The 27,056-nt window shown below is 50.4% G+C and overlaps 2 protein-coding genes across 3 annotated transcripts; one reads left to right on the top strand and one right to left on the bottom strand.

Moving 5' to 3' along the window:
- Positions 1–2,120: 2,120 nt before the first annotated feature.
- On the bottom strand, positions 2,121–10,276 carry FHL3 (four and a half LIM domains 3). 2 transcript variants are annotated; one of them, XM_047873646.1, is made up of 6 exons: positions 10,100–10,262; positions 4,741–4,914; positions 4,478–4,652; positions 3,294–3,463; positions 3,014–3,200; positions 2,121–2,887 (listed from the first exon to the last, which is right to left on the bottom strand). In XM_047873646.1, the coding sequence occupies exons 2-6, from the start codon at positions 4,894–4,896 to the stop codon at positions 2,733–2,735; spliced, it is 843 nt and encodes a 280-aa protein (XP_047729602.1). In that variant the 5' UTR covers positions 4,897–4,914; positions 10,100–10,262; the 3' UTR covers positions 2,121–2,732. The 2 variants fall into 2 exon arrangements, with proteins under 2 accessions (XP_047729602.1, XP_047729604.1); XM_047873648.1 differs by lacking the exon at positions 4,741–4,914 and having other exon boundaries at positions 10,100–10,276.
- A 4,850-nt stretch (positions 10,277–15,126) lies between these two features.
- On the top strand, positions 15,127–26,692 carry UTP11 (UTP11 small subunit processome component). The gene is made up of 8 exons (XM_047873825.1): positions 15,127–15,273; positions 19,840–19,901; positions 21,351–21,453; positions 22,077–22,190; positions 22,674–22,767; positions 22,855–22,985; positions 25,092–25,202; positions 25,939–26,692. Exons 1-8 carry the CDS (start codon positions 15,211–15,213, stop codon positions 26,020–26,022), a joined length of 762 nt encoding a protein of 253 aa, XP_047729781.1. The 5' UTR covers positions 15,127–15,210; the 3' UTR covers positions 26,023–26,692.
- The last annotated feature ends 364 nt before the right edge of the window (positions 26,693–27,056 follow it).

The following is a 27,056-nucleotide window of genomic DNA, read 5'->3' as shown; positions in this document are numbered from 1 at the left end:
AATTTTTAGTGATTTGCCTCTTCTCTTTACTTTTAGGAATTCTCCAGTTTTTCTACAATGAGAATGCGTTGCTTTATGTTTTTCAAAGTTTGAAAAATAACACAGGCATAATGACTCTCATCTTGCCTGCTGATGGGGTGTTGTGAGGGTTATATGTCTAAAAATTTAAACAAGATCTAAACCGCAGGGAGAGCACTCCAGGCAAAAGTCCTCACCAGAGGCTTTTCTTGCACCTCTAGAAAAGAGGTGGGAAATCTCCATTCAAGATTGGAGAGACTGTGTTGGGGGGCGGGGGGGGGGGAGGATTTGGGATCTATGATATATCATCAAATATAAGATGTCATCAAATGTTAACTCCATCATTATGTTCCACTAAGAAAGAAGAAAAAATTGTCCATCTATGTCACATCTACCCATTATACAATGCATCTGGCTTTCTGGGATGTTAAAGACGAAAAATATTTATCTTGAGATCAATGACACAGCACCTGTACATCTCTTTCTCTGAGGTGGGTGGACCACTTAAGCAAAACCATTCACCTTCCGTCCCCTAAAACCTCCTTCTCCGGTCTATCAAACCAGTCACCGAGTCCTGTCTTTTCCACTCCTGATGCCACCTGCCTCTTTATCTCTCACCTGGACCAGTGCACTAGCTTCCTACAGAGCCTGCTCATCTTACCCCTTCAATCCATTATTCATGCTGCAGTCAGAGTGATCATCTTATGCCCCTACTGAAACATTTCCACTGGCTGCTTACCCGCAGGGTGAGGTCTGTTTAACTTGGCATTCGATTTTTTGTGACCTGGCTTCTGCCTGCCATTTTAGTCTCTTGGCACTTCCTCCAAATGAAATTACTTGCTGCTTCCCCAAAGCGCCATATGTTTTTTCAAGCCTCCCGTTCTTTGCACCAGCTGTTTTCTATGCTTGGACTACTCTTCCTCCACAAGTATTTATTGAACAAGTAGTAAGTGCCGGGAGTTGAAAATAGAAGGGTGAGCAAGGCAGGCGCGAGCCCAGCCTTCACAGAAGCCGTTGGGAGAAAGAGACAAAAATGTAAACATATAATTATCAGTTGTAAGGACACATGTTGGGTATTTGTAAAGGTTTGTTGAAAAATGGCAACCACAGTCTCAGAAAGTTTAGGATTTGCATCGGGCCCGGGAGGCAGTCTGAAAATAATCCACCTGTGATTACCTAGGTGACTTTGGGGAACTGGCAAGCGGAGTCTGCACCTCTGTGAAATGGAAAAATGCCCGCCTCATAGGATTTCTGGGAGGATTTAGTATGAGATACATATGATCGCGTGGTTCTGCCGGACCGGAGGGCCCCTCCCCCACGAGGCCCTAAGGCCCACTCGCTCTGCAGCTCGGGTCCCCACCCCAAGAGGCGGCGGGCAGGACAAGGAGTGCCCCAAGCCGCGCGTGCCGGGAGCGCGCCCCCGACCGTCGGGGGGCCGAGGGCGGGGCAGGGGCCGCGGGCGACCGACACCCGGGGTGGGGAGCAGCGCTCCGCCCCATCTCCCCACTTTGGGGGCCAACCCCCCTCGCTCACTCCCGCCTCCGCCCCTGAATCACGGGGGGGCGGGGCCGTGACCCATTCATGCCGGGAATCGGATCCAGATGTTCCCGCGGCGCGTGCAGCTGCATCCTTGCCTTTTTTGGCAAAAAACGTGCGGCCCCGAGCGGATCCCGGGCCGCCTCCGCTAATCCTCGGGAAGAGGGGGAAGGGGGCTGAGGGTCTGGGCCCAGACTGGGAATCCGCACCGGGTGCTCAGCGGGATTTGGGAAGAGCTGCCAGTGGAGGGGGGCGGTTTGTACTGGATGGGGAACCCACTGCCAACTCCGCTCCCGTCCGGGACCTCCCCCAAGCCCCCTCCCTTCCCCACCCGGAGGAAAAAATCCTTCGCCAGCAGAGGGGAGGTTGGTGGAGCCTGAGATGGACAGTAGCAGCGGCGGGATCCCCGTTCTCCGGAGGTTTCCCATCCCAGCAGCTTCCTCCTCTGCCCTGCACGGAGGAGGTCTGGAAAAGCCTCAGAGCCTCCCTGTCTGCCAGGGAACCTTCCTCCCCCGCCCCCCCACCCACCCCCCGCCAAACCCAGACAAACACACAGAGGCCTTCGCTTCCTCACACTGCTTTATTGCAGAATCTGGAAGGGCGGGGTGAACCAGTCCCACCCCCTCTGCCCATCTCCGGGCAGAATGGAGCTCAAATGAAAGGAGAAAACACTCGACAGATACCGGATGGGCAAAACCCTGTGCTCTAGGACCCCTTTAAAGTGTGAACGCCTGTTTTGCTGTCCAGAGAGCCCCAGCCCCGAGGCTAGATTGGGATGACGGTGGGGAGGATCAAACCTGAATATAGCCCACTTTTGAGAACTTCTCAGGCACCCACAGAGGACCTAACGTCTCAGGAAAGAAGTCTAGATCAAAGGGGGCCTGGGCCCCAGAGTCCAGGTTTAGACGGCTGGGTCTAGAGCCCTGATTTGGGGAGAGGGCTTGGGATCTGGGAACCCAGACTGTAGGGGGAGTCTAGGTTGGCAGAGGGGATTTGAATCACGGAGGCTCCATAAGAGCCCAGGTTTGGGATGTGGGAGCAGGGAGGCTGAATCCTGGAGCCCAGGAGGAGCCCCAATTTGGGGGTGGGGGGTGGGGCTGGGTCCCAAAGGTGGTTTGGAAAAGGAGCCTTAGTCCTGGAGCCCTGGTTTGGGAGGCCCTGGGCCCAGGAGTCCTGGCTCAGGGCCCTGCCTGGCTGCAGCCCTGGCACAGTACTTGGTCTCCATCCGGCACGAAGCCTTGACCCACCAGGGAGGTGGAGCAGCGGGCACAGGAGAAGCAGCTGTGGTGCCAGTGGCGGTCTTCAAAGGACACATACTTGCCTCCACCGAGTCCTGGGGGGAGGCCGGAGGTTAGCTCTGCGGATCCGGAGCGCGGTCCTGTCCCTCAGCCTCACCCAACACCAGATCCCATTCCCTTGCTTGCACCCTACCCGCTCTGTCCTTTGACCTCTGTCCCACCTGTGATGGGGCGCTTGCAGCTGCTGCACTTGGGTGCAAAGAGTTCTCCAAAACAGGCCACGCAGTATGGATCGTCGTCCCGGGAGGTGAACTGTTGCCCTGCCAGGGGCGTCTGGCACCCTGTGCAGACCAGGCATTCTCGATGCCAGGGCTGGTCACGGTATGTCACGCCACCCTGTGTCAGCGTCTATGGGGGCAGCATCTGTCAGTGGGAGGGAGTGGTGGTTCCCACCCCACAACAGAGCCTGGCTCACCCCCACCCCACTGGCCCAGCCCCCACCTTGCTGCAGCGGGCGCAGCGAGGCGCAAACTTGTTCTCATAGCAGGGCACGCAGTAGTGAGCACCCTTGTCGGGCACAAAGGAACGGGAGCCCAGCGGCTGCTCACAGCCACTGCACAGGAAGCAGTGTTCGTGCCACGTCTGGCCTCCATATTCCAGCTTCCGGGACCCTGTGGGGAACAGGGGTCCCACTCAGAGGCTGTGTCCTAAGCTCCTGAGTGCCACCCTCTGCTACCCTCCCGAGGAGGGTCCCCGCTGTTCCCACAGCCTAAGCAGGGTGGCATCCATGCACATGCAGCAGGACCCTGGCCCCATATACAGCACATGCTACCCTCCCCCAAACACTGCACACGCTCGCTGGGCACATGCTAGGCTCCCAGAAACTAGACACGAGGAGTTGGCATAAGCGAAGTCCCCATGTGTACCAGATATGACTGTTTCAGCATACGCCAGGCCTCCGTGTCACAGGCACGATGACTCAGTATACGCTAAGCCCTTATATGCCAGACGTGATGGTTTGAGCACACCACAACGATCCTACATATACTAGGCAAGCAAGTCTTTGCCCACACAGAATTCTAATGCCCCGGACGTGATCCATCCACTACACGCTAAGCCTTGACATGTCCTAACAATGTCATTCTCCACACGTCCTCAAGCCTCACGTAACTATGAGGCATGCGGGTCACCACACACGTGAAGCCCTCTGTTTATCTGCTTCTGCACACGCCAAGCCCCAATGCACCGAGCACGATGGTCTCCTTGCACTTCTCGCTTCTGCATGTACCACACGTGCAGGCGCTCATGTGCTAAGCGCCCCGGCGTGTACCAAGCCTGTCCGTCTGCCCATACACGGTCAACTCACAGGCGCGTAGCAGGCCTGCTGGTGCGGCACACGCCAAACCCTCAGGAATGTACCAAGCTTGTCCGTTCTTGTACATGCTCTGCTTTCGTGTGTACAGCTGGGTGTGCCAGTCCCCGTGCGTGCTAATCTCCCGGGAGCACACGGGCATGACCCATCCTGTATACACCGAATTTCCAGAAAGATGCTGTGTGTGCAGGTGTTAAGCATAGTCAGCCTCCACATACGCACCATACATGCGCCAGTCCCTTATGTGTGCAAGAACCCTACCCAGATGCAGGCACCCGGTCCCACACACGGCGAGCCCCCCCAGGGAACGTACCAGGCATGACGGGCTCCCCGCAGGCGGAGCACTGCGACGAGAAGGCGCTGCAGTAGCAGTCATTGCAGAGCAGCTCCCCGTCCTGGCAAGTGAAGGGCTCATCGGCCAGTGAGCGCTGGCAGCGGCAGCAGCGGAAGCAGCCCTCGTGGAAGTGGCGGTCTTCGTAGAACAGCTCCTGCGGGGCGTGTGGCAAGGGACACTGGCACCTTTGCCCCCTCCGCCAGCCTCCACCCACTCCTTGCCCTGTCAGGTCCAGTCCTTACCCTTGAGTCATGCCCGATAAGCTGCTGGCACTCAGCACACGTGTTAGCGAAGGTATTGTCATAGCAGGGCACACAGTAGGGGCCGTCGTCCGTCTGGATGTATTTGCGGCCATACAGGGACTCGCTGCATTTCGCACAGTCAAAGGACTCGCTCATGGTGGCTATGAGTGCGCCCTGCCAGGGGCAAAAGGTGGGGCGTGGGTCACCCAGAGGGGCTGTGACTCAGCCCCTTGTAAAAGCCTTTTGCAAGAGACCAGGCATAAGAAATGCCAGGTCAGAACAGGTGGTGAAGAGGAAGGGCTGCTTCTGGAAACCGAGGAGTCTGGCACATTTGTTCTCTTTCTTTTTTGTTTTTAACGTTTATTTTTTTGAGGGAGAGAAAGCATGCAGGCGTGCACGCACGCGAGCGCACACACACGCACACACGCACGAGCAGAGGAGGGGCACAGAGAGGGAGACACAAAATCCAAAGCAGGCTCCAGGCTGAACTGTCAGCACAGAACCCGACGTGGGGCTCGAACCCATGAACTGCGAGATCATGACCTGAGTCAAAGTCTGACGCTCAACCAACTGAGCCACCCAGGCGTCCCTCTTTTTTTTTTTTTAACCAATTAGTTAATTATTTGAGAAAGAGAGAGAGGGAGAGAGAGAGCACGCACAGGAGCGGGGGTGGGGGGAGAAGGGCAGAGGGATATAGATAATCTCAAGCAGGTTCCACACTCAGCGAGGAGCCAGATGCGGGGCTCGATCCCATGATCCCGTGATCAGGGATCAAAATAAAGAATAGGACACTCAACTACCCAGGCACCCCCTGCATGTTTATTTCTGCATTTAATGGGGGTTTGGGGCGGGGAGAGGAGGGAGAGAAGGGGTCAGGAAAAAAAATCAGGAAGCAGAAGTTGTTTTCTTATCTGGGCCCTGGCAGATCTGGGGGGAGGGGGCTTTTCCTGGGTCAGTGACTCATTTCCTGCCCCAGCCTGAGTGTAGCTTCCACTGTTCCTACTGTCCCTGAGGGGACAACAGCAGGGGCAGGGAGCCACCCCACTCTATATCCCATATAAACAGCACCCCCACCCTCTCTTGACTCCCAGGAAGGAGCCCTAGCGACATGGAAAAAAGGAACCTCTAGCCAGAGCTCCGGAGTGAGGGGCATAGGGACATGAATGGGGTGTGTAAAAGGATGTTGGGTCGCGAATGGCGGAGGTGGAAGTCACCTCGGGCCTCCCTCCTGCAGAATCAGCCCAAGCAAGGACTTGAGAGGCTCAGCCTAGGTTTAAGCAGGAAGGAAGTCCTGCAAGCTGGACACAGCCAAGCTTCCCCAGCTGGACCCTCTGCCCTCACCCCCCCTCCGGCCCCTGCGGGGTCTCTGGTCACACCAGCCTGGGCAGCCTTGGCCTGCAACATATGCAGCAGCTGTGGCAGCGCAGATGGCCAGATGTCAGGTTTGACCAACAACAGGGGAGAGAAGAAGGAATGGAGATGCCAGGGGAGGGAGAGGTAAACTGAAGATGGAGGTTATGCAGCATGCCCCCTGCCATCTCCGATGGGGGGCATCCGCTCCTGGCGGTTCTTTCCATCCCCTGGGGTCATTACTTCCCACCCCCTGCCTCTGGGAGAAATAGCCTCTCCCCAGCTTTTCTGGTTTCTAAGGGTTTGGGGCAGGGGGAGTGGAGGGTGAGAGTGGGAGTCACAGGAGACACTTTCTCCCCAATCAGGCCCCCTCTCGGGTGGGGAGTCAGGCAGGGGGGAGCCCTGAGAGCTGCTGCTGCAGACACCCAGCCCCCACCAAACCTCAGACACTTTCCATTTTCTCAGGAACAAAGCATGTTTGTGGGATGAGGTCATACACACAGCTGCCTCTGGAACAGGAGCATGGGGAGTGTGGGGGGGGGGTAGGGAAGTGGGGTTCTCAGTCCCTTCTGCTGCCCCTGACTCGTCTCGAGCCCCAGATTCAGAGCTCCCCACCCCCAGCCTCCTCCATCATGAAGTCTGCTCTCTAAGGGCTTGGATCCTAGGGTGGGTGGAGAGGAACTACCAGGACTCAGAGGAAGGGGATGTTCCCACAGCTCCAGAGGAGCCTGGGGAGGACAAAGGAACCCACCAAACCCACTACCCCTCCCCCCATTCACCCCAGTAACTGGCAGTCCCCAGAGCCTGCCCAGGCTCAAGTGGAGGGAAAGACCTCCTCTTCTCAGCCACCCCCAGTGGGAAATTCTGGCCAAGAAGCACTGCTCTGGCTTGGAGTTCAGACTCCAGGCGCCAGCAAATGCCCCAAGCCTGGAGGGCCTGGCTCTTGAAGGGATGGTTTGTGAACTCAAAACTGCCCTTCTGTACAATGGGGGGGTGGGGGGGGACACAAAGTTCGTACCCAGGGCCAGGCCATGAGGCCTCCAGGGGCTGGGGTCTTCAGAGAGATGACTCCTGGGGCAGAGTTGTGCTGTAGGGTAGAGCGTAGCCCTCTTTCTCAGTCTGCTCCCTACCAGTTGGGCCTGGGTTTCCTCTGGCCCAACATCTGAGTGTCCTCTGGGCTGTCAGCCACTGGGCAGCAGGGGGCCACACAGGTGGAGTGTGGCTACGGTCTGTCCAGGGGTGCCCTGGGTCTTTTCCGTCCTTCCTGGCTTGGCCCACAGCAGCCATCACCTTCCCAGGCCCAGGCTAGCTCTGGGGCCATCCCCTGGGATGCAGTCACCACTCTGAGACAGGGGCACCCCAAATAGGGTATGAGCATGGCTTCTGTTTCCTTCCCAGAATTCCCTAGTCCCTAGTCCGTCCAGCTGGGCTTTAATGAGGACAGTGAAGGGCACTATCAAGGCCCACCTGTCCCTGCCCATCCCCCTTCCTCCCCATCTCCCTCCCACTTTCCCTGGCAGGGCTAAGGGAGCTTAGCCCTTAGGAAGAGAGCCAATCTTATTTTCCTTCATGGCGTGTGTGTGTGTGTGTGTGTGTGTGTGTGTGTGTGTGTGCGTGCGCGCATGTGCACACTCGAGCACAGGGTAGACTGTTCAGTCTGCCAGATGGTTCTCAGCCCCTGCTCCCACCAATATGCACATGCACACACACACACACACACACACACACACACACACACACACACACTTCACTCCTACACCTGACGCAGACACACATCTGGCACCTCCCAGAGCTCAGAATGGCTGTGGCATGTAGTGATAGAGGCCCAAATGTGGCATGTGGATCTGAATCCTGACTTGTTGTTCACTTACTATTTGGGTGATCTTGGGCAAGTCACTGAAGCTCCTGGGCCTATTTTCTTATCTAAGACTACCTCCTACTCCTGGGGTTGTCGTTAGGCTTAAATGTTGGTGCTTGGAAAGCACCTGGCAAAAAGTGAATAGTCGGTAAATGGTAGCCATCGGTGTTTTTATTATTAGCCCCCTCACTCACACTGGGGTCAGTCAAGTTTCTGAGCCAGGCCTGGGTCAGGGAGCTGGCCTGGGTTTTGATCTGGACATTCCCAGGGTAAACCCAGGGAGAGAACAAAGAGGGCCCCCCCGCCCCCCCACCAACTTCCAGTTCTGCTGGGGGAAGCAAAGAGGCCCAGGTTATGGGGCTGGCTGAGGAAGTCAGTGGGGCCAGCCTGATCCCAGTGAGTGTAACTCACACAGGTACGCAGGTGTTCATACAAAGTGTGGCCTCTCACAAAGTGCAACCCCAGCCACCATTTCACTGGATCTCACAAAAGGCAGGCAGGCTAGGGTACCATCCCCATCTTACAGTTGAGTACAGAAACCGGCGACAAGCCAGGCCCAAGGTCACTCAGGTCTCAGAGAGGCCAGGTTCCCTGCTTTCCAGCCTGGAGCCCTTTCCTGTTTGTCTCTCTAAAAATGCTGCAGTGGTGGTAAAGAGGGTGGTCAACATTAAGAGCAGGGACACAGGAGATACTTGGTGACATCACTAGCACAGGAGCCTGACTCTTCTTCCCAGCTGCTAACCCTGAGATTGGAAGACAACCAGAAGCCCTTCCAACTACCCATGCCAACCCCTCAACTCTCCCCCGCCCCCACCTCCACCCTATACTGTCCAGGAGGACCCTGGTGAGGCCTCGCAGCTGTGAGTCAGGATCAGCTCAGACCCCTCCCCCCCACCCCCCAAGTCCCAGGAACTGACAGGAGATTTAAGGGGAGAAACCTAACTCTCCTCACCCCCCCCCACATCCTGCTATCAGGCACCAACCCCAAACTCTCCCTTCTCCCCTCCCCTCCCCCCATGGGGCCTGGGAGTCAGAGCAGTTTAGGGGAAGGGGGGGGGGTGGGAAGCAGGATCCAGCAGCTGCTCTGGGGACGGGAGAGGAACAGTTCATTCACCCCGGATCCCCCAGGGCTGAAGCAGTGCGTCCAAGATTTGAGTTTAAAAATAAGTTGGGGCTGTCTTGGTGTATGCCTGGGGCTCCTTTTTGATCTCAGTCTGTCTCAGGTCCTCTGCCTCACAGGGGCTTGGCTGGCCCAGAGTTTCTGTTTCTCCACATCCTTGCTTCCCAGTCTTTTCAGGCCTGAGTCTCTCCAGGTCTGACCCAAGCTGTCAGTGCACCTCCGTCAGAGCCAGCTCTGTCCCACTCAGCATGTCTGTGTCTCTGCACACTTCAGCTGTCTTTATGTTTTGGGTGGGCTAGTCATCTTGCAAGGGCCCGGCTCTGCGGATTTCTACCTCTGTACACCCAAGTCTTGGTATCTGAGGGTCTCCTAGGGGTTCCCACCCCACCCCTTCTCTCTTTCTTAACAATCTCTGTTCCTGAGTGTCTCTGTCTCCAGTTTCTGGACTTCTCCATAGGCCTCACAGAGGCTGATCTACCACAAGGCTAAAGAAGCTTAGGCTTCAAGGGCCCCTTACTTGTCCAGGACCCTGCAAGGCCCTGGGAAGGGCGCTACAGCGTGTTCACTGGGATCACTGTATGCTTCTCCTTCAAATGCTCCGTTCCACAAAACCTGGGTCCCTCCCTATGCCTCCGGTCGGCTCTCGGTGACTCTACGCCCAAGTCTCTTGTCCCTGCTTCGGGCATCCTTGAGCCTCCCCCTATCTAAGCCTATCGCTCGTATCCCTGTCTCGCTTTCGCTCCACCGGCCTTTCTGGGAGCCTCAGTTTCTCGAACCCTCTCGGTCCCTCGCTCGACTCTGGCTTCTCCGTTTCAAACTTGGCCCCCTCCCCCCGCCAAGTCTCGAAGCAGCCCCCGCCCGGCCGCCGGGCGGCCGGGATCCTTGCGATCCGGGGGGCGCCCTCCGGGGCTCAGCGCCCCCGCGCCTCCCGCTCCAAGCGCGTCCCCAGGTTATCGCGGCCGGACCCGGGCGGGGGGCGGGGGCCAGGGCCCAGAGCGGGGATTCGGCGCCGGGTACGGCGGGGAGCTCACCTCGAAGCGGGCGGCGGGAGCGGGGAAGCCGGGCCGCGCGTCCCTCGGCGGCGGCTCGTACCTGCGGGCCGGGCCGAGCGGGGGCCGAGCGCGCCGCCGGTGAGGGTGCCGGCTGCACACGGACTGTGTGGGCGAGTGGGAGCTCGGCCCCAACCCCTCCCCGAGGAAGTGCGCGCGGGGCCCGCCCCGCCCGGACCCCGCCTCCGGCCGCCCCTGCCCGCAGAGTGCGGACCCCGCCCCGGCCCCGCATCCCGCAGGCTGGGGGCCAGACCCCGCCCACACCTCCTCTTTGGGCCCGATCCCGCCCCAGGGCCCCTCGGCCCGCCCAGTCTAACCTGGCTCTCCCTACCTCCCCGGGCCGCCAGGACCCCGCCCCCGTCCCCTCCCTGCTTTCTCTGTCCTCACTCCCAGCCTCCCCCACGCCTCCCACCAGCAGCCAGCGGGAGACGGCTGTACTCGGTCTCAGGCGAGGGGGTACGGGACCCAGCCGAACAAGGTCCACTGGGGGACCAAGAGTCCACATGCCATCTTCATGTCCCCCCCTCCCCCCCCCCCCCCCCCGCTTACCCCCAGGGGTCACACGTAGCCCGAGTTTGTAAAAGAGGACTTCAGCCCGCAAGAGCGGGTGCTTTTGACTGCTGTCATGGCTCTTATTAGCGGGAACCAAGGTGTTCTCAGGAAACAAGGAGTGAAGAGAGGACCCCCAACCCTGGTCAGAGCCTGGACCTTCAAAGGGCTTGATTTCACAACTCGGGGGGGCAAAAACAGAGGTCACCACCTCCTCACCTCCAGCTGTACCCTGGGACAGATGAGCTCGGCCTTGGGTTCCACAATGCCCAGGAATAGTTTTGACCTTTGAGGCCCAGGGGAGACCCTAGTCCTTGGCCCCACGATTTTTGGGTTTCTCAGGGAGGGGTGTGAGGAGTGTGCAGGGATGGGGCACTGCAGGCGGCAGTGTGGAGGGAAGTGGAGGGAACCACCCAGTGTGGAGGGAAGTGGAGGGAACTGTAGAGGTGGGGAGGAGGACTCCCCACCTCTACAGTTTCCAATCCTCTGGCTTCCTCCCTGTGCCTGGGAGGGAGGCTGCCAGGGACACAAGGCCCCTCCAGGTCCTTGAGGCCACCCCCCCTGGGATCCTCAGGCTTGTCACTAGGCATAAATAGCCTCGATCTGGTAGGATGGGGGAGGGAGGAGGAGGTTCTGCTGTGCTGTTTGGAAAACAAGAGACAACAAACCAACCCTAGAAATAACCTCAGCCTCTAGAGTAAGAGATGCCCACAGAGGCTCTCCCATCCCCCAGGCTGGATCCAGCCAAGCTTTCAGAACACAGACTCATTCCCTCCCAGGCTGGGGCTCCTGAGTACCTTCCTCTCCCATCTCTGAATCATATGCCCGCCTTCCTGGGTACCAAGTCACCCCTGAGGCCAGGTTTCCTTCCAAAATTAAACCAATTGTTTGTGTATTATTGTGCCTGATGCCTAGACTGTAAGTTGCATGAGGGCAGGGACAGGTTTCTTCTTATTCACTCCTGTATTCCCCATACCTGCTCCAAGGTCTGGCACATAATTAATACCTGATGAATAAAGGAATGACAGATGCTGCTTCAGTTTCAACTCTCCTCCACCCCAGTTTGGATCACAGGTACCTGCTATCTGGAGTCCAGAGGGTGAACAGCCAGCCCATGGGTGCGCCCTTTCTCTGGGTTTTGTCTTGAAGATGTAGAAGACTCCTGGCCCTGGGGAGGGCAGGGAAGATTGCCAGGTTGGAGAGATGACAAGAAGGCGTCTGCTCTGGGGTGAGGGGAAGCAAAGATGAGTAGCCTTCAGAGAGGGAGGGGTTATGACTAAGGAAGGTGTTGGATCAAAGGTAGAGTTGGGGGTCTCTGGTATTTACTCATGGCTTGAATCTCTGCTGAACAGCCTTTATAAGAGCCAGTAATTCCTGAGATCTTTGCACCGATCTCTGCCTAAGCACTTTGCATATATTAGTGTAATTGATTTTCCAACAACGGTATGCAATATATATTTTAAAATATATTTTTAAATATTTATTTTTGAGAGAGAGAGAGAGAGAGAGGCAGAATCTGAAGCAGGCTCCTGGCTTTGAACTGTCAACACAGAGCCTGACATGGGGCCTGAACTCATGAACTGCAAGATCATGACTGAGCCTACATCAGGGGTTCAGCTGACTGAGCCACCCAGGTGCGGCATGAAATATGTATTCTTATACCCATTTTAAGGATGAGAAGATGGAGGTACAGAGAGAGTGAGTTAACTTGCCAAGGGCAACACAGCTACTAACGGCAAAGCCTGCATTCATATCCAGTCAAATGTCAAAGCTCCTTATGCCAAAAGAGCTTAACTGTCAGGCCCTGCAGCCTCTTAAGTCATTCAACCGTATTAAGCCTCAGTCTGCTCATCTGTTAAGAGTAGTGGACTCCCCTGTCTCACAGCATTCTTGTGAGTCTTGAAGGAAGGTACATAGTAGGTATTGAAGAGGTGGGACTCCCGCCCTGCCCAACATATTCCTTCTCATGGTCAGTTGTTAAGTTTCTGCTGCTGGGGCCAGGAATCTGGAAGCCAGAGAAAATTAGATTTCTGACTTGGCTCAGCCTGGGGGAGGGATGCTGGTGTAGGGTAGGGGCTTTGTCCTTTCCCCTCCCCATTTCTAGCTCCCGAGTGGGCTCACATTTCTGTTGGTCCAGGAGGACAACGTGCCCCAGGAAGGTCTAGGGATCAGCCACATGGACTCCTTGTTCCCGTTTCCCATCAGTCCACCCCCACCCTCCCTGTAGGGAACAGGTGTATTTGAGCAGAGGCTGGAAGCAGAGCCTGATGGCTGTGTGACTAGCCTTGGGTGAGTGGGAGCTGGTTGTCTCTTCACCCACCAAGGAGGCCCCCACCCACCCTTTCTTATCTTGTGGTGGAAGGGGGCTTGTTCAGGGTCTCCCAGCCATCTTTCACCTTGGAAGTGTTTTTAAGACAAGGCGACAGCCTGACAACTGACAACTGACAGGTTTCTCATGGTTTCCTCTGGGTGCTGAATCACTCCTTGATGCTTGTGATCACAAGCCCTCCTTCCCCCAGTGAGAAAACTTCCTTCCTTCTCTGGATGTATTGCCTGCTCTTACCCATTGGGCTGCCTGGAGCCCCTGCCAGACCTCATGGCTTAGCAGACAGCGTCTTTTAGATTGCCCAGAAACAGTCTTCTCATGCCCCCAAACCTGGTGATGCTCTGTGGGTGCAGAGGGTGAAATGAATATGTGTGTGTGGGGTGGGGGGAGGGGAGTGGGTAGAGGGAGAGCTAACATGTTAAATACTGACTATATGCAGGGCACCATGCTAAGTGCTAGTCGTTGCCTCCTTGGGTTCTCACAAAAGCCACAGGAGTTGGTTATATTATTATTGCTATTTGATAGAGTAGGACACGGGGCTCAGAGAATTTGACGATGTGGCCCTAAATTCAAGCTGATAGGTTGTGGGTGTGCAATTCAATTCCAGGACTGATTCTTGGGCCCACTTAATTGAGCTGAGACTGGGAAGGTGGGCTAAATCATGAAGGACCTTGTGTTTCAATGGTTAAGTCACAAACGAGGTGGAGGTTTTGTTAACATGTGCCTGCGTTGGGCAAGGCTTGGACGGACAGGCAGGGAAAAACTTGTCACGTGGCCGATCTCAGCTACTTTCAGCTTTGTCGTACCCACCCGTCTACTAGACTCGAGCTTCCTGGGACTGAGGAGAGGATTTCCTCTGAGTGCCTCAGCTGGAGGAGTGAGCTCTGTCATGACAAATGGGTGCTATTATAGGACTCGCTGAGGGTTAGCTTCGTGTAGTGGAAAAGAAACCAAATGCCTCTGAAGAGCTCTGCTGTGCCCAACCCTCTCTCTATCCTTATGGGTAGGTTTAGTAACAATAGTAGTAACAACAACAACATCCATTGCTCCGATTGACTGTGAGGTTTTTTTTTTTAATGTTAATTTTTTTCAGAGAGGGGGGAGGGGCAGAGAGAGAGAGAGAGAGAGAGAGAGACAGAATCGGAAGCAGGCTCCAGGCTCTGAGCTGTCAGGGCAGAGCCAGACATGGGGCTCGAACCCACGAACCGTGAGATCATGACCTGAGCCGAAGTTGGACGCCTAACCGCCTGAGCCACCCAGGCGTCCCGACTGTGAACTTGTTAAGAGGTGAACGCGGCAGCAAACACCTTAGACATACCATTTCATTTCATCCTTGCAACAATTCTGTAGGTAATAGTATTATTACCACCATTTTACAGATGGAGAGACAGAGGTTAAATGAAGCTAATTTTGTCTTGGCTGGTGGCTGTTAGCATCAGATCACACCTGTATGGTTTATGGTCCTAATCATTACATTGTGCTGCCTCTGATACCCGTCCTGTCAGCCAGCTGCCATGCCCCAGAGGGTGTGAGGGACTCCAACTTTACAACTACTGTAAGGGATAGAACTCCTCCATTCAACTGTGAGTCTCTTGACAGCCCTGTGAAGCGAGCGGTGCACGCTATTATTATCCTTGTTTTATGGACGAAGAAAAATGATGCTCATTAAAGTCGAGAGACCTGTCAAAAGTCACAGCTGCTGGTAAGTGGCAGAGCCAAACCTGGTTTTAAGGTCTCCTGTCTCTAGAACGCTCTTTCCTGTACACGTTAAAATTCACACGGTTCCTGCCTCTAAACACACCGTGTAAATAGGGCAAGTGGAGCAGAGCTGTTTGGTGACTGCACATGCGCACACACTCCAAGCACGGCTCAGCCCCAGGGCAGTGCCAGCCACGTGTTCCCAGGTGACCACGCGGAGCGGAGCGCGAAAACAAGAGATCTGGGTACACGTGCACAAGCTCTGGCGAATGAGAACTTAGTCTTGCAGGGTCACGAGACTAGACCTAGGAAACTACACTTCCCAGAAGCAGCTCGCGCTGGACGCCTTTGCTAGATGACGTAGTTCCGGGAAGGCACGGGTCGGATAGGCTGCGGGGAGGAAGTGGGCGGTTCTAAGCGTCTGGCGCCCTGGCCTACTTCCGGTAGGATCGGGGTACTAGGCGGCTGAGGCGGTGCGGGGCTGGCGTTGTCTCCTGAGCTTTTCCAGGCGTGAGTAGCGATGGCAGCGGCTTTTCGGAAGGCGGCTAAGTCCCGGCAGCGAGAACACCGAGAGCGAAGCCAGGTAGGACCGCACAGGTCCCACGAGCGCTGGCCCGTGGCCCCGTGTGCCTCCCTCACCCCTTTCTCCTCCTCACCTGCGGGACCAGGTCCCTTTGGCGCGTCGCTGGGGCACGTAAATAAATGCAAATATATGCTAATGATGCCGGCGTGCCTGGGGCGGAGCCTCGAAGCCTGGGGAGGGGAGGGGGGGGTCGTCGTTCCCGTTCCCTGCCTTACTCCCGACTGGTTCTTTGGGTATAGTCAAAGCTGTCTTGCGGAATTTCAGTGCGGAGGTAGTTGGGTGAGACGCCGTGTGTAAAATGCTTGACCTGGGAGGAAGGTGAGGCCAAAGCGCATACCGGCTGGAACTGGAACCCCCATCTAAGGGTGCAGAGCCCTGCCCACTGCGTAGGGGGGCGGGGGTCAGTAACCCAAGAGATCGGTGCTGATAATGTAACACCGACAGGCGTGGGCTTAGCGCAGAATCTTATGAAGGTCTGCCGTATACGCTTTTTATGTCTCAGGCCATAATTTTTTCCATCCCCATTGTACAGGTGAACAAACTGAGGCCCAGAGAGCAGAAGTGACTTGCTGAGTCCTAAACCCCAAATTCAGGTGGATAAACAGTTGTAGGACTTCTGTGGAGAGTGTGTCTGTGTTGGGGAGGATGAGTAGAAACTAGTTTAATATATGCAGAACCAGCGCATCCATTTCACGGTGCTTAGAAACCACATATACAACCTAGTTATCTGGTCCAACTTCATTTTGCAGGTGGGGAAGAGAGGGAGAAAGATGTGTCCAAAGTTGTGTTGCTTACTGATGGGGGGAACTAAGGCCTCCTAACCAGAGTCAGTCTTCCTCCTTAATAGCATTTATCAGGTATTTATTGTGCACTTACTGTGTGCTCAGTCGTGTGCTAGGAGCAATAGTGCAATTTGCCACCTAATTGTGGTACCTGTTTGAACCTATTTGTGGCCTATCTAAAAGTAATGATAGGGGCGCCTGGGTGGCTCAGTCCTTGAGCGTGACTCTTGACTTCTGCTCAGGTCATGATCCCAGGGTCATGAGATTGAGCTGGGCTCTGCCCTGACAGAGTGGAGCCTGCTTGGGATTCTCTCTTCCCCTCTCTCTGCCCACCCCACTTGCTTGCTTGCTCGCTCAAAATAAGTTAAAAAAAAAAAAAAAAAAAAAAAAGTAACGATAGCTGTGTTTGTTGTGGGCCAGAGCCAAAAGTGCAGAATGCTTTACTCGTTATCTCATTTAACTGTTGACACCGTGTGGAGGTAGGTACCGTTATTTTCTCACATTTGCAGATGGGGAAACTAAGACTCAGATAGGTTAAGTAATTTGCCTAAAGACATACAGCTGTAGTTGGCAACTGGCAAAGCCAGAAATCAGACCAGGAATCCAGAGGCCACTAAAAGATGAATAAAGAGGCACCTGTAAAAGGGGAGCCTGGGTGGCTCAGTCAGATGGGTCTCCGACCTCAGCTCAGGTCATGATCTCATGGTTCTTGAGTTCGAGCCCCGCTTCTGGCTCTGTGCTGGCAGCTCAGAGCCTGGCGCTTGCTTTAGATTCTGTGTCTCCCTCTATCTGCCCTCCCCCATTCACACTCCATGTCTCTCTCTCTCTCTCTCTCAAAAAAAAAAAAAAAAAAAAAAAAAAAAAATATATATATATATATATATATATAAAGAGGCACCTGTATAAGAGATAGCACAGGAACACTGCCAAATGAGGAATTTGAATGGGAAAAGTAGAGATGATGCGGGAGCTTCCTGGTGAAACTTGCTGAACTTTGAAGGGAATGATAATAGCTGTCACTTTTTGAGCATTGATTGTATGTTAGGTACAGCCCAACATGCTGTACAAGGATGATCTCATTTAAATCTACAGCGTGTCTATGAGGTGGATGTTATCCATATTTTCCATATGAGGACTCTGGTGCTTAAAGAGGTTGAATAGTGTATCCAAAATATCAGTTGTAAGTAGTTGGTTTGGATTAACAGAGAAGGGGAGGGGCAGGAGAGAATCCCAAGCAAGCCGGATGCAGGGCTCAAACTTGTGGAACTGGAACTCAGGAACCGTGGGACCATGACCTGAGCCGAAACCAAGAGTCGGACACTTAACTGACTGAGCCACCGGCACTCCAGAAGACAGAGGGCTTCTAAGGCTGGACATAAGCATGACACGGTCATGTTTGAGTAGGAATAGAGGATTTTTGTGGGAGAGGTAAGAAGAAGGCCATGCTGGAAAGATGGGTAAACATGTTGACCAGGGTACTCTATGTCTGGGTAAAGTTTGGACTTTATGCCATAGGTTCTTCACTGAGGTGGTGGGCCAGCTACTGAAGATGTTTTGTATGGAGGGAGTAGGTATAATTAGGTGAGCTACTTCAGATGCAATAGCCAGTCTTCTATAACTCAGATCCCTTTGAATTAGCGTTTTTGTAATTTTTGGGTAGATAGCCAGTATCTATGATTCCTGGATCATAGAGTATTTCTGTTTTGAATTATTTATTTATTTATTTATTTATTTATTTATTTATTTATTTATTTTAGTTTTAGAGAGAGCGAGTGAGAGCATGCATGGGAGAGAGGGACAGCAAGAGAGGGAGAGAGAGAATCTTAAGCAGGCTTCATGCTCAGTGTGAAGCCGGACACAGGGGCTCAGTCCCATGATCTGAGCTGAAGGCAAGAATCGGACGCTCCACTGACTGAGCCACCCAGGCCACTCTCTAGTTTCAAAAAAAAAAAAAAAATTCTTTTTTTTTTTTTTACATTTATTTATTTTTGAGAAACAGTGAGACAAAGCATGAGCAGGGGAGTGGCAGAGAGAGGAGACACAGAATCTGAAGCAGGCTCCAAGCAAGCGGTCAGCACAGAGCCTGATGAGGGGCTTGAACGCATAAACTGTGAGATCATGACCTGAGTTGACCTGAGGTCAGTCGGACACTCAACCGACTGAGCCACCTAGGTGCCCGGGCCACCCTCTGGTTTTAATTTTTGAGGAACCTCCATACTGTTTTCCACAGTGGCTGCATCCATTTTCATTCCCACCAATAGTGCATGAGGGTTCCTTCTTCTTCACATCCTCGCCAACGCCTGTTTCTTGTGTTTGTTGTGTTTTTGATTTCAGTTTGGCTGTTATTTTAATTATTGAATTATTTGTTGCATCATTTCAAGGATAAAAATTGAGCAAGGTAACTTAAAAATGTCATCTGCTAATATTATACAAGTTTAAACTTGTGTGTAGTATTGTATTAGAAGTGTATGTACCTTGGGGAGCCTGGGTGGCTCAGTCGGTTAAGCGTCCGACTTCAGCTCAGGTCACGATCTCGCGGTCCGTGAGTTCGAGCCCCGCGTCGGGCTCTGGGCTGATGGCTCAGAGCCTGGAGCCTGCTTCCAATTCTGTATCTCCCTCTCTCTCTGCCCCTCCCCGTTCATGCTCTGTCTCTCTCTGTCTCAAAAATAAATAAACGTTAAAAAAAAAAAAAGTGTATGTACCTTCTCAAAAATTGAGATTATTCAGAGCAGGAGAAGATGCGGTCTCTTGTGGGAAAGAGCACAGACTCTGGCCTGGCATAGAGTGGGTTCTGGTTCTAGCTTTGCCAGTTATTCTGTGTTCTTGGGCAAGTCATTCTCTAAACTTTATTCCCCTTTTGGAAAATTGGGATAACAATTGTATGTTTTATCTACTTCTCCTGTTTGTTGTGGGGATTAAGAGATTGTGTGTAACGGGCACAGCAGATTGCTTTGTAACAGAGTACGTGCTTAATAAATGTGGCCTGTTATGATGATGTGGGCAGAAACATCTAGCACAGATACTGACATATATTAATTGCTCAACAAATAGCTTGTAGAAAGATAATACCAAGATATAATCCTTGTGCCTTCCATGCTATCCAAGTTCTGTGTCAGAAGGGTATTCTGTGTCACACTCGGTTTTCTCTCTTACTTCTTACCAAAGGAATAATAATAACAGTAAACATGTGGTGGGTACTTGCCTTGTGCCAGGCCAGGTGCCAGCACTGCCCCTTACAGAGGCTCATTTAATCCTAATGATAACCAGGGGAAGCAGGTATTGTTATTCTCGTTTTAAAGTTAGGAAACAGCAGCTCAGAGAAGTGAAGTGACTTGCATAAGGTCACAGGTTGTTAAGAGGTAACGCTTGGATTTGAACCCAGTTCTTGGACTCTAAATTTAGAGCCCTTACCACAGTTGCCTCCCTGTTATTATATTTTCCCTTCATAGTATTTTTTAAACCCTTGGATTAAGGCTGTAGTAATTTTAGTACAGCTGGCAACTGCTTGCTTAGTGCCGAGTCATTGTTGCCTCTCTCTGTCCTTAATAGGCCAGGAAACCTACTATGGCAGTGCTTATGACCTCTCTGGCGTCCGTATAGTACCTCTCATCCTTGGGCAGAGCCCAGTGGGGGAGGGAAGGGAACAGGGTAGCAAGTTGGCTCCAAGGACATGGATTTACTGAGCACTCCAGAGACTCTTGTTCTTGTGCGGTGTCATGTTGATTTGGGCATGTGTTTGCTGGGGGAACTAAGCACTTTCTTTTTTTTCCCTTTTGTCTTCTAGCCTGGCTTTCGAAAACATCTGGGCCTGCTGGAAAAAAAGAAAGATTACAAACTTCGCGCAGAGTGAGTTCGGTTTCCCGGTAGAGGTGCTGCCAAGAAGGTTGACCACTTCCCTGCACGGCAGCTGGATTGCCCAAGTGTCTGATGGGGGATAATTTCCTGCCATTGATAAAATGGCCAGAACGCTGGCAACCCGTCAGATACTTGTTTGTGACCCTAAACTTCTCTCTTTGTTTGGGCCGAGCGTTATTTATTTAACTACGGTTGCACTGCGAATTTTTTCTAATTCTGTTGTTCCAGATAGTTTGCTCATAGTGGCTTTGATTTGCCCCTGCCTTGGTGTTTGAGCCAAAAGCAGAATCTCTTTTTTTCTCTCCCTCCTCTTGAAATGCAAGATAGAATCTAAAATTCCAGTTGTTGAGTCTCTTACATCACCCCGTGTGTGGTGTGGAATGAAGAGATATGAAAGATGGATTCATAAGACTGAGCGTGGGTGATAATGAACTCTGAAAACATTTCATAAAACAATTACCTCTATTTTTCTTCTTTGGCACTTTATTTGGAGAATAAATTATAATTATTTGTTAACTGTGCATGTCAGCTGAGGTCCTTTTGTGCTCCTGGTACAGATGGTGATGGATTAAGTGGATTGCTCTGGGTCCCAGAGTTAAGGCTAATAATGATAACTGAGTGCTATTATTGGATTAGGTAGTGTTTTGGGAGACTTGCAATATTTACGCTTATTTATTCCTCCCAACAACCTTCTGGGATACTATTCTCATCATACCCATTCTACAGATTAAATTAAGATGCAGATTGGTTAGCTAAATTATCCAGGATTACTTAGCTAGAAGTGGTGGAGTTAAGGTTTTAATCCAGATAGTCTGGCTTCAGAGTCCACGATTCTAGTCAGTATGCTATTCTGTGCTGTGTAGTTTTGGAACCTTATTTGGTCAGTTGGTGCCCAAGCTTGCATCAGAACCCTTTCTTTTTTTTAAACGTTTATTTTTGAAGGGGAGAGAGACCGAGCGTGAGTGGGGGAGGGGCAGAAAGACAGGGAGACACAGTATCTGAAGCAGGCTGCAGGCTCTGAGCCATCAGCACAGAGCCCTATGCGGGGCTCAAACCCACGAGCTGTGAGATCATGACCTAGGCTGAAGTCAGACGCTTTACCGACTGAGCCACCCGGGCGCCCTGATCAGAACCCTTTCTAATGAGCTTTAATATGTGCTTTCTTTGGTGTTTCTCTCTAAAGATGTAAATAGCGCTAAAACATGTGAGATGGGGACAGTTTCAGGTGAATTTTGGGATAAGAGAGTAGCCTACAGTGACGGGATCTCAACATTAGTGACAGTGGAGTCTGGATCAAATCTAGTCATTGCTCTGGCTTTTTTGAGTTTCATTTTGTATGAACTTTAGATGCTTGTAAAGTGTGCTCTTGTGGGTTTTTTGTTTGTGCTTTTTTGTTTTTGGATTTTTTTTGTTATGAACTTCACTTAAACTGCCTTTTAGTGACTACCGGAAAAAGCAAGAGTACCTCAGAGCTCTCCGGAAGAAGGCTCTTGAAAAAAATCCAGATGAATTCTACTATAAAATGACTCGGGTTAAACTCCAGGTGGGTACCTAATGGATCAGTTGGTATTCTGAGCTCCAACTCAATAAAGAAAATAAGATGGGGGAAGAGATGGAGAGGAAGGAGCCTTGGCCTTTATTTAGCCCTTCTCCACTTGGTCCAAATGCTCTTGGTCAGTATCCAAGGCAAACTGTCCCTTCATGAACAGCATGCATTTCTACTCCTGAATCTGAGTTGTCTTATGACTAGAGCTCTTCTTTCTTTTTTTTTCCTTAATTTTTTTTTTTTAATGTTAATTTTTGAGAGAGAGAGTGCAAGTGGGGGTGGGGGGCAGAGAGGGAGAGAGAGAGACAGAATCCGAAGCAGGCTCTAGTCTCTGAGCTGTCAGCACAGAGCCCGACGCAGGGCTTGAACTCACAAACCGTGAGATCATGACCTGAGCCGAAGTCAGACTTAACTGACTGAGCCACCCAGCCACCTCTGCCTGGAGCTGTTCTAAGAGTGGATGATGAGGTGCTAAATTGAACATGCATCTAGGCGCTTAGTACATTGGACTGCTGTTGCAGATGGCATTCAGTTGTCTTTGTTCCAGTCATAAGCTATGCTGACAGCTTATCAGTGATTTTAATCTAAGAGGGACTGTATCTTTTAAATCTGGATTTTAGGATGGAGTTCACGTTATTAAGGAGACTAAGGAAGAAGTAACTCCAGAACAGCTGAAACTGATGAAAACCCAGGATGTCAAATACATAGAAATGAAAAGGGTTGCAGAAGCTAAGGTAACAACTGAAGCCCTTTGTTCTGTTGTATTTTTGTTAAGGAAAGAAATGCAGATTCAGTGACTTCAAATTATAAGTTGATTTCTTCTTGAAGTACTTGTGCATGGTATAATGATTTAGAAGTGTAGTCAGTATGGTAGAGTGGAAAGAGTTCAGATTTGGAAATGAGACAGACTTAGGTTTGAATTCTGGCTCTGCCATTTATTAGCCCCATGATTATGGACAAATTAACATCCTTGAGAGATTGGTTCCTCATTTCTATTTCATGGGATTGTTGTAAGGATTAAATGAGTTTTGTGGAATGTGTAGCCCAGTCACTTAACTGTGGTTGGTGCTTGATGGACGTTTAGCCGTTCTTTAAAAGAATGAAGCACATTTTTTGCTGGCTCATGATAATGATGTGAAATGGTTTACACTTTTGACATTCATCTCTGATACCCTGGAAGAACCCAGTGTAAAATGAGATCCTGTTCTGTATTCTAGAAAATTGAAAGACTGAAATCAGAGCTCCATCTGCTGGATTTCCAGGGGAAGCAACAGAATAAGCATGTGTTTTTTTTTGACACCAAAAAGGAAGGTATGCAATGTTTGAGGGTTTCTGGGATAGTCTAGCATGTTGGTGTATGTTTGGTGTTAGTGCCTTAAGAATTGTCTTGACTTTCAGTTGAACAGTTTGATATTGCCACTCACCTGCGAACAGCCCCGGAACTTGTTGACAGAGTCTTTAATAGACCCACAATAGAGACCTTGCAGAAGGAGAGAGTGAAGGGGGTTACCCAGCAGACTCGACTTAAGGTAATTTTCTCCGTTGTTTTCAGGTCTGAGCTTAGGAGAATCTAGGATCCACCCCCCACCCCCCCAACCCCCCGCATTTACTATAATTAAGGAAAGCTCATTAAGTTCCCTTAGAAAAGTGGAAGGAAGATGTGATGATGGGATGGGAATGGACGAAGGTTCCTTGGTTTTTAAGATTGGGGGGTGTGTGGCATAGTGTGGCTTAGTGGTTGGAAGCTTAAGGGTTTGGCTTTATTTTTTTTAATTAAAAAAATTGTTTTAAATGTTTTATTTATTTTTGAGTGTGAGAGTGTGAGTAGGGGAGAGACAGAGAGAGAGGGGAACAGAAAATCCTAAACGGGCTCTGATAGCAGCAAGCCCAGAGAATGGCTCAAACTCACAAACTGAGATTATGACCCAAACTGATGTCAATCAACTGAGCCACCTAGGTGCCCCTGGTCTGGCTTTTAGATTTGCATTTGAATCCCACCTCTCGCTCTGGGCTTTGTGCCTTTAAGACTTGTGACTGATGCCTACCTTGTAAAATGCAGAGAGAGGAGGGGACACTGAAGATTTTGGGATTTGGTATATTCTGATACTGAACCTTCAGCAGCAAATACACATCTCAAAAAGTCTTTACATATTATACATTTGTAACCAGAATTTTGTATTGACTTTTCCTTATGGTGCTTTCCATCACTGTAACTGGGTTTGTGCAGAAGACATGCTTTTTCTCAGAGCCTTCTGGAGTTGAACTCTCACTTCTGACTGATTCATTAAAAGAAAAATGCTGTCAATGTGTTTCAAGCAGACAGCTGTTCTGTTTTGATTTGAATCATTTACACCGCATCAGCTTTGCTTCCAATGTTTAATTTCACAGCAGTTTCTCTAGCTCAGAGGCAGCTAAACTTGCGTTGGTAATATAAATACCCCTAATTAGTTTGACTATATTGGGTAATCCCATAAATTTGACAGTCTGTGTAATAAAGTGAAAACAAAAGCTGTCTGAAACCACTGCTGCGAGACTATGCTAGAATTGGTGAATTGTTTAAATCTGAAGCCCAGTGATGGTCCCCCCTTGTAGATAACACTTCCAGCTGAGGAGCCGGCTGACTAGTATTCTCGTGATAACCCTGTTTGTCAATTAGTTGTATTTTCAATTAGCTGTGTCACTAACACTTCTCAAGTGTTATGGTGGTCCCTAAAGAGATTAGTGCTCCCAACAGAATAGTTCACAGACATGCCTTGTAAGTTGGAAAGATTTGGATCTTGCTGTTCTTGTCCAGTGGTGTTGTTTCTTCTGGTTGTTTTGTTTAAAGCAAAAATATTTTCATTAAGAGACTGATGGTGGATTGTAAGGGAATTTTTAAAGCAAAAATATTTTCATTAAGAGACTGATGGTGGATTGTAAGGGAATTTTTAATCTCTCTGTAACTTGGAGGGGTGGGCAGCCCATGGATGAGCTGTAGGAAGTCTGTGAACACTCTCATTCCACACAGACATTTTGTGCAGATAGGCATATGTGTTTGCACAAATTTGCACCAACACACATACACATTTATTTCAGGAAAGAATCCACAGCTTTCATCAGTTTCTCAGGGGTTCATGATTCCCCCAAATTGAAGGGCCACTGGCCTTTGAGGGGATATTTCAGCAGTGAGAATTCTCAGGTCAGCTTCTGCTGAAAAAGTCCTGCTCTCTGAGTTCTGTGGTTCTCAGACACCTGCACACTGTCCATTAGCCTTTCTATTCTCTGTTCACTTTGTGTAGGGTTTCCAGGATTGGCTCATTCCTGCATTGCCTTAGGTAACCGGGACGCTCACACAAAGGTCAAACAGCTTAGTGTAGTAGTGGAAAGATTCCTGGGACCCGTGAGACTCGTGGGACAGTCCTGACTCTGTTCCAGGTGAACCTTGTGTCCCTGGGCAAGTCTCCAACGTTCTGTTAGCTCTAGAATCTGGTGTTCCTAAAATGGGCAATTTTATGGTCCCTTGTGTTGATTCTGAGTAAGGAGGAGGGAGTTGATGAAACCATTTATGCATTTGGACTTGAGTGGATTAAAAGCAGTTTTTAATTCATTTTTATCTTGTTAATTTTATTGAAAACGGGTGTGTATTTCTTCCACAGCGGATAGCTAAAGAAAGGCAAAAGCAGTATAACTGCCTGACGCAGCGGATTGAACGCGAGAAGAAATTGTTTGTTATTGCACAGAAAATTCAAACACGCAAAGATCTTCTGGTAAGGAGAGAGAGCCTTAGGCCCTTCCTTTTATTTTATTTTTTTTCCTTTCTCTCTTGTAAAGGTTTTAACTTAGACTGGATTTCAGCTGTGTGTAAATCAACCCCAGTGAAAATGTCTGCTCCTCAGGGGCAGTGGTTTGAGCCAGTGTCTGTTACTCTGACAGTGTTGAAATGTTCCTTAATTAAGAAGGTAATAAGGGGTTTATTAGTCAGTGCTTTGGAACAGCAAAGGGTAGGATCAGGTAACATATGAACTTTATAGCTTATGAGCAGCTATGTGTAACATTTAAGCAGGTTAACAAAGCAGTGTGTGTCACTCATTGGTGTTTAAAAATAGACAAAATTGTGTTGTTAAATAGCACAGCTAAGGATTATGTGATGCACCTTTCATATTAGTACCATTCCTCTAAATGTCAAATTCTTCAGCTTTGTAGATCGTTCAGATCTGCCTTTCTCAACTAGGGTTCCGTGTGAGAATAAGCCCTACAGAAAAATGATTTGACTCCCTGTCTTCTCAGTTTTTCTGGAAACTTCAACATAGTAGTAGCATTATAGATTCCCAGGGGAGAACATGATTCACTGCATCTGGGGATACTTGAGGGTAGTAGGGCTTTGTCCTTCCTGTACTTTGAGAAGGACTGAATTAGGGGCTTTCCAATAGGTAGTTTATTAACCTTCCTGTTTTACAAAATGCTATCCTACCATTTACTGGTAACCTTTTTAATCTTTTGTAGGACAAAACTCAGAAGGTGAAGGTGAAGAAAGAAACAGTGAACTCCCCAGCTATTTACAAATTTCAGAGTCGTCGAAAACGTTGAAGTGGTACAGATGAGCTTTGTCATTCCATACAGAAGAGAATTCCTTTTTTTTTCCCTGAGTAACTTCACATTCCATTAGCCTGAATGACATGATTTTTCCTGTTTGTAATTTTATTATAGATCTGACATGTGATATTTTTCTGTGGACACCATTAAAGCCCCTTCCCATGTCTTATTGTTTTGAGGGTTGTGAAATCAGCCCTAGTTTTATATTCCTATATATTTTTTTCCTTATGAAAGTTATATAATCTTATTACTGCAAATTTGGAAAATAAATGAATTCTTCCCTAATCCCAGTACTAATTGAGGAACAATAAATAGTTATTAGTGCTAGCAGCTAGGGCAATGAAAGTGAACAAAACTGTGAGCATTTTGGTTTATTTCCTCCATTCTTTTTTTTTTTTTTTTTTTTTTTAAGTTTACTTATTTATTTTGAGAGAGCATGAGCAGGGGCAGGAGAGAGGGAGAGAGAGAATCCCAAGCAGGCTCTGTGCTGACAGCAAACTGTGAGATCATGAGCTGAGATCAAGAGTTGGATGCTCAACTGGCTGAGCCACCTAGGCGCCCCTATTTCCTCCATTCTATAAAGGTGTGTACTGGTTTTTAATTACGTTTTTGTGTTTTGTAGTTGTAATTACAGTAAACAATTTTACATCTTTTTTCACTTCAATTCTTCCATTTTGTTACATCACTTAATTTTTTATTTTTTAAAGTTTACTTTGAGAGAGAGCGTGTGCATACATGCAAATGGGGGGGAGGGGTGGAGAGAGAGAGGAAGAGAGAGAGAATCCCAAGTTTGGGGCTCGAACTCATGAGCCGGGGGATCATGAGCTGAGCTGAAATCAAGAGCTGGATCCTCAGGGCACCTGGGTGGCTGAGTTGGTTAAGCATCTGACTTCGGCTCAGGTCATGATCCATGGGTTCGAGCCCTGCATCGGGCTCTGTGCTGACAGCTCGGAGCCTGGAGCCTGCTTCTGATTCTGTGTCTCCCTCTTTCTGCCCCTCCCCTGCTCATACTCTGTCTCTTTCTGTCT

This window comes from Prionailurus viverrinus, chromosome C1, assembly GCF_022837055.1.
Source record: "Prionailurus viverrinus isolate Anna chromosome C1, UM_Priviv_1.0, whole genome shotgun sequence".
Lineage (NCBI taxonomy): Eukaryota > Metazoa > Chordata > Mammalia > Carnivora > Felidae > Prionailurus > Prionailurus viverrinus.
This window is presented reverse-complemented; position numbering and strand designations above follow the sequence as displayed.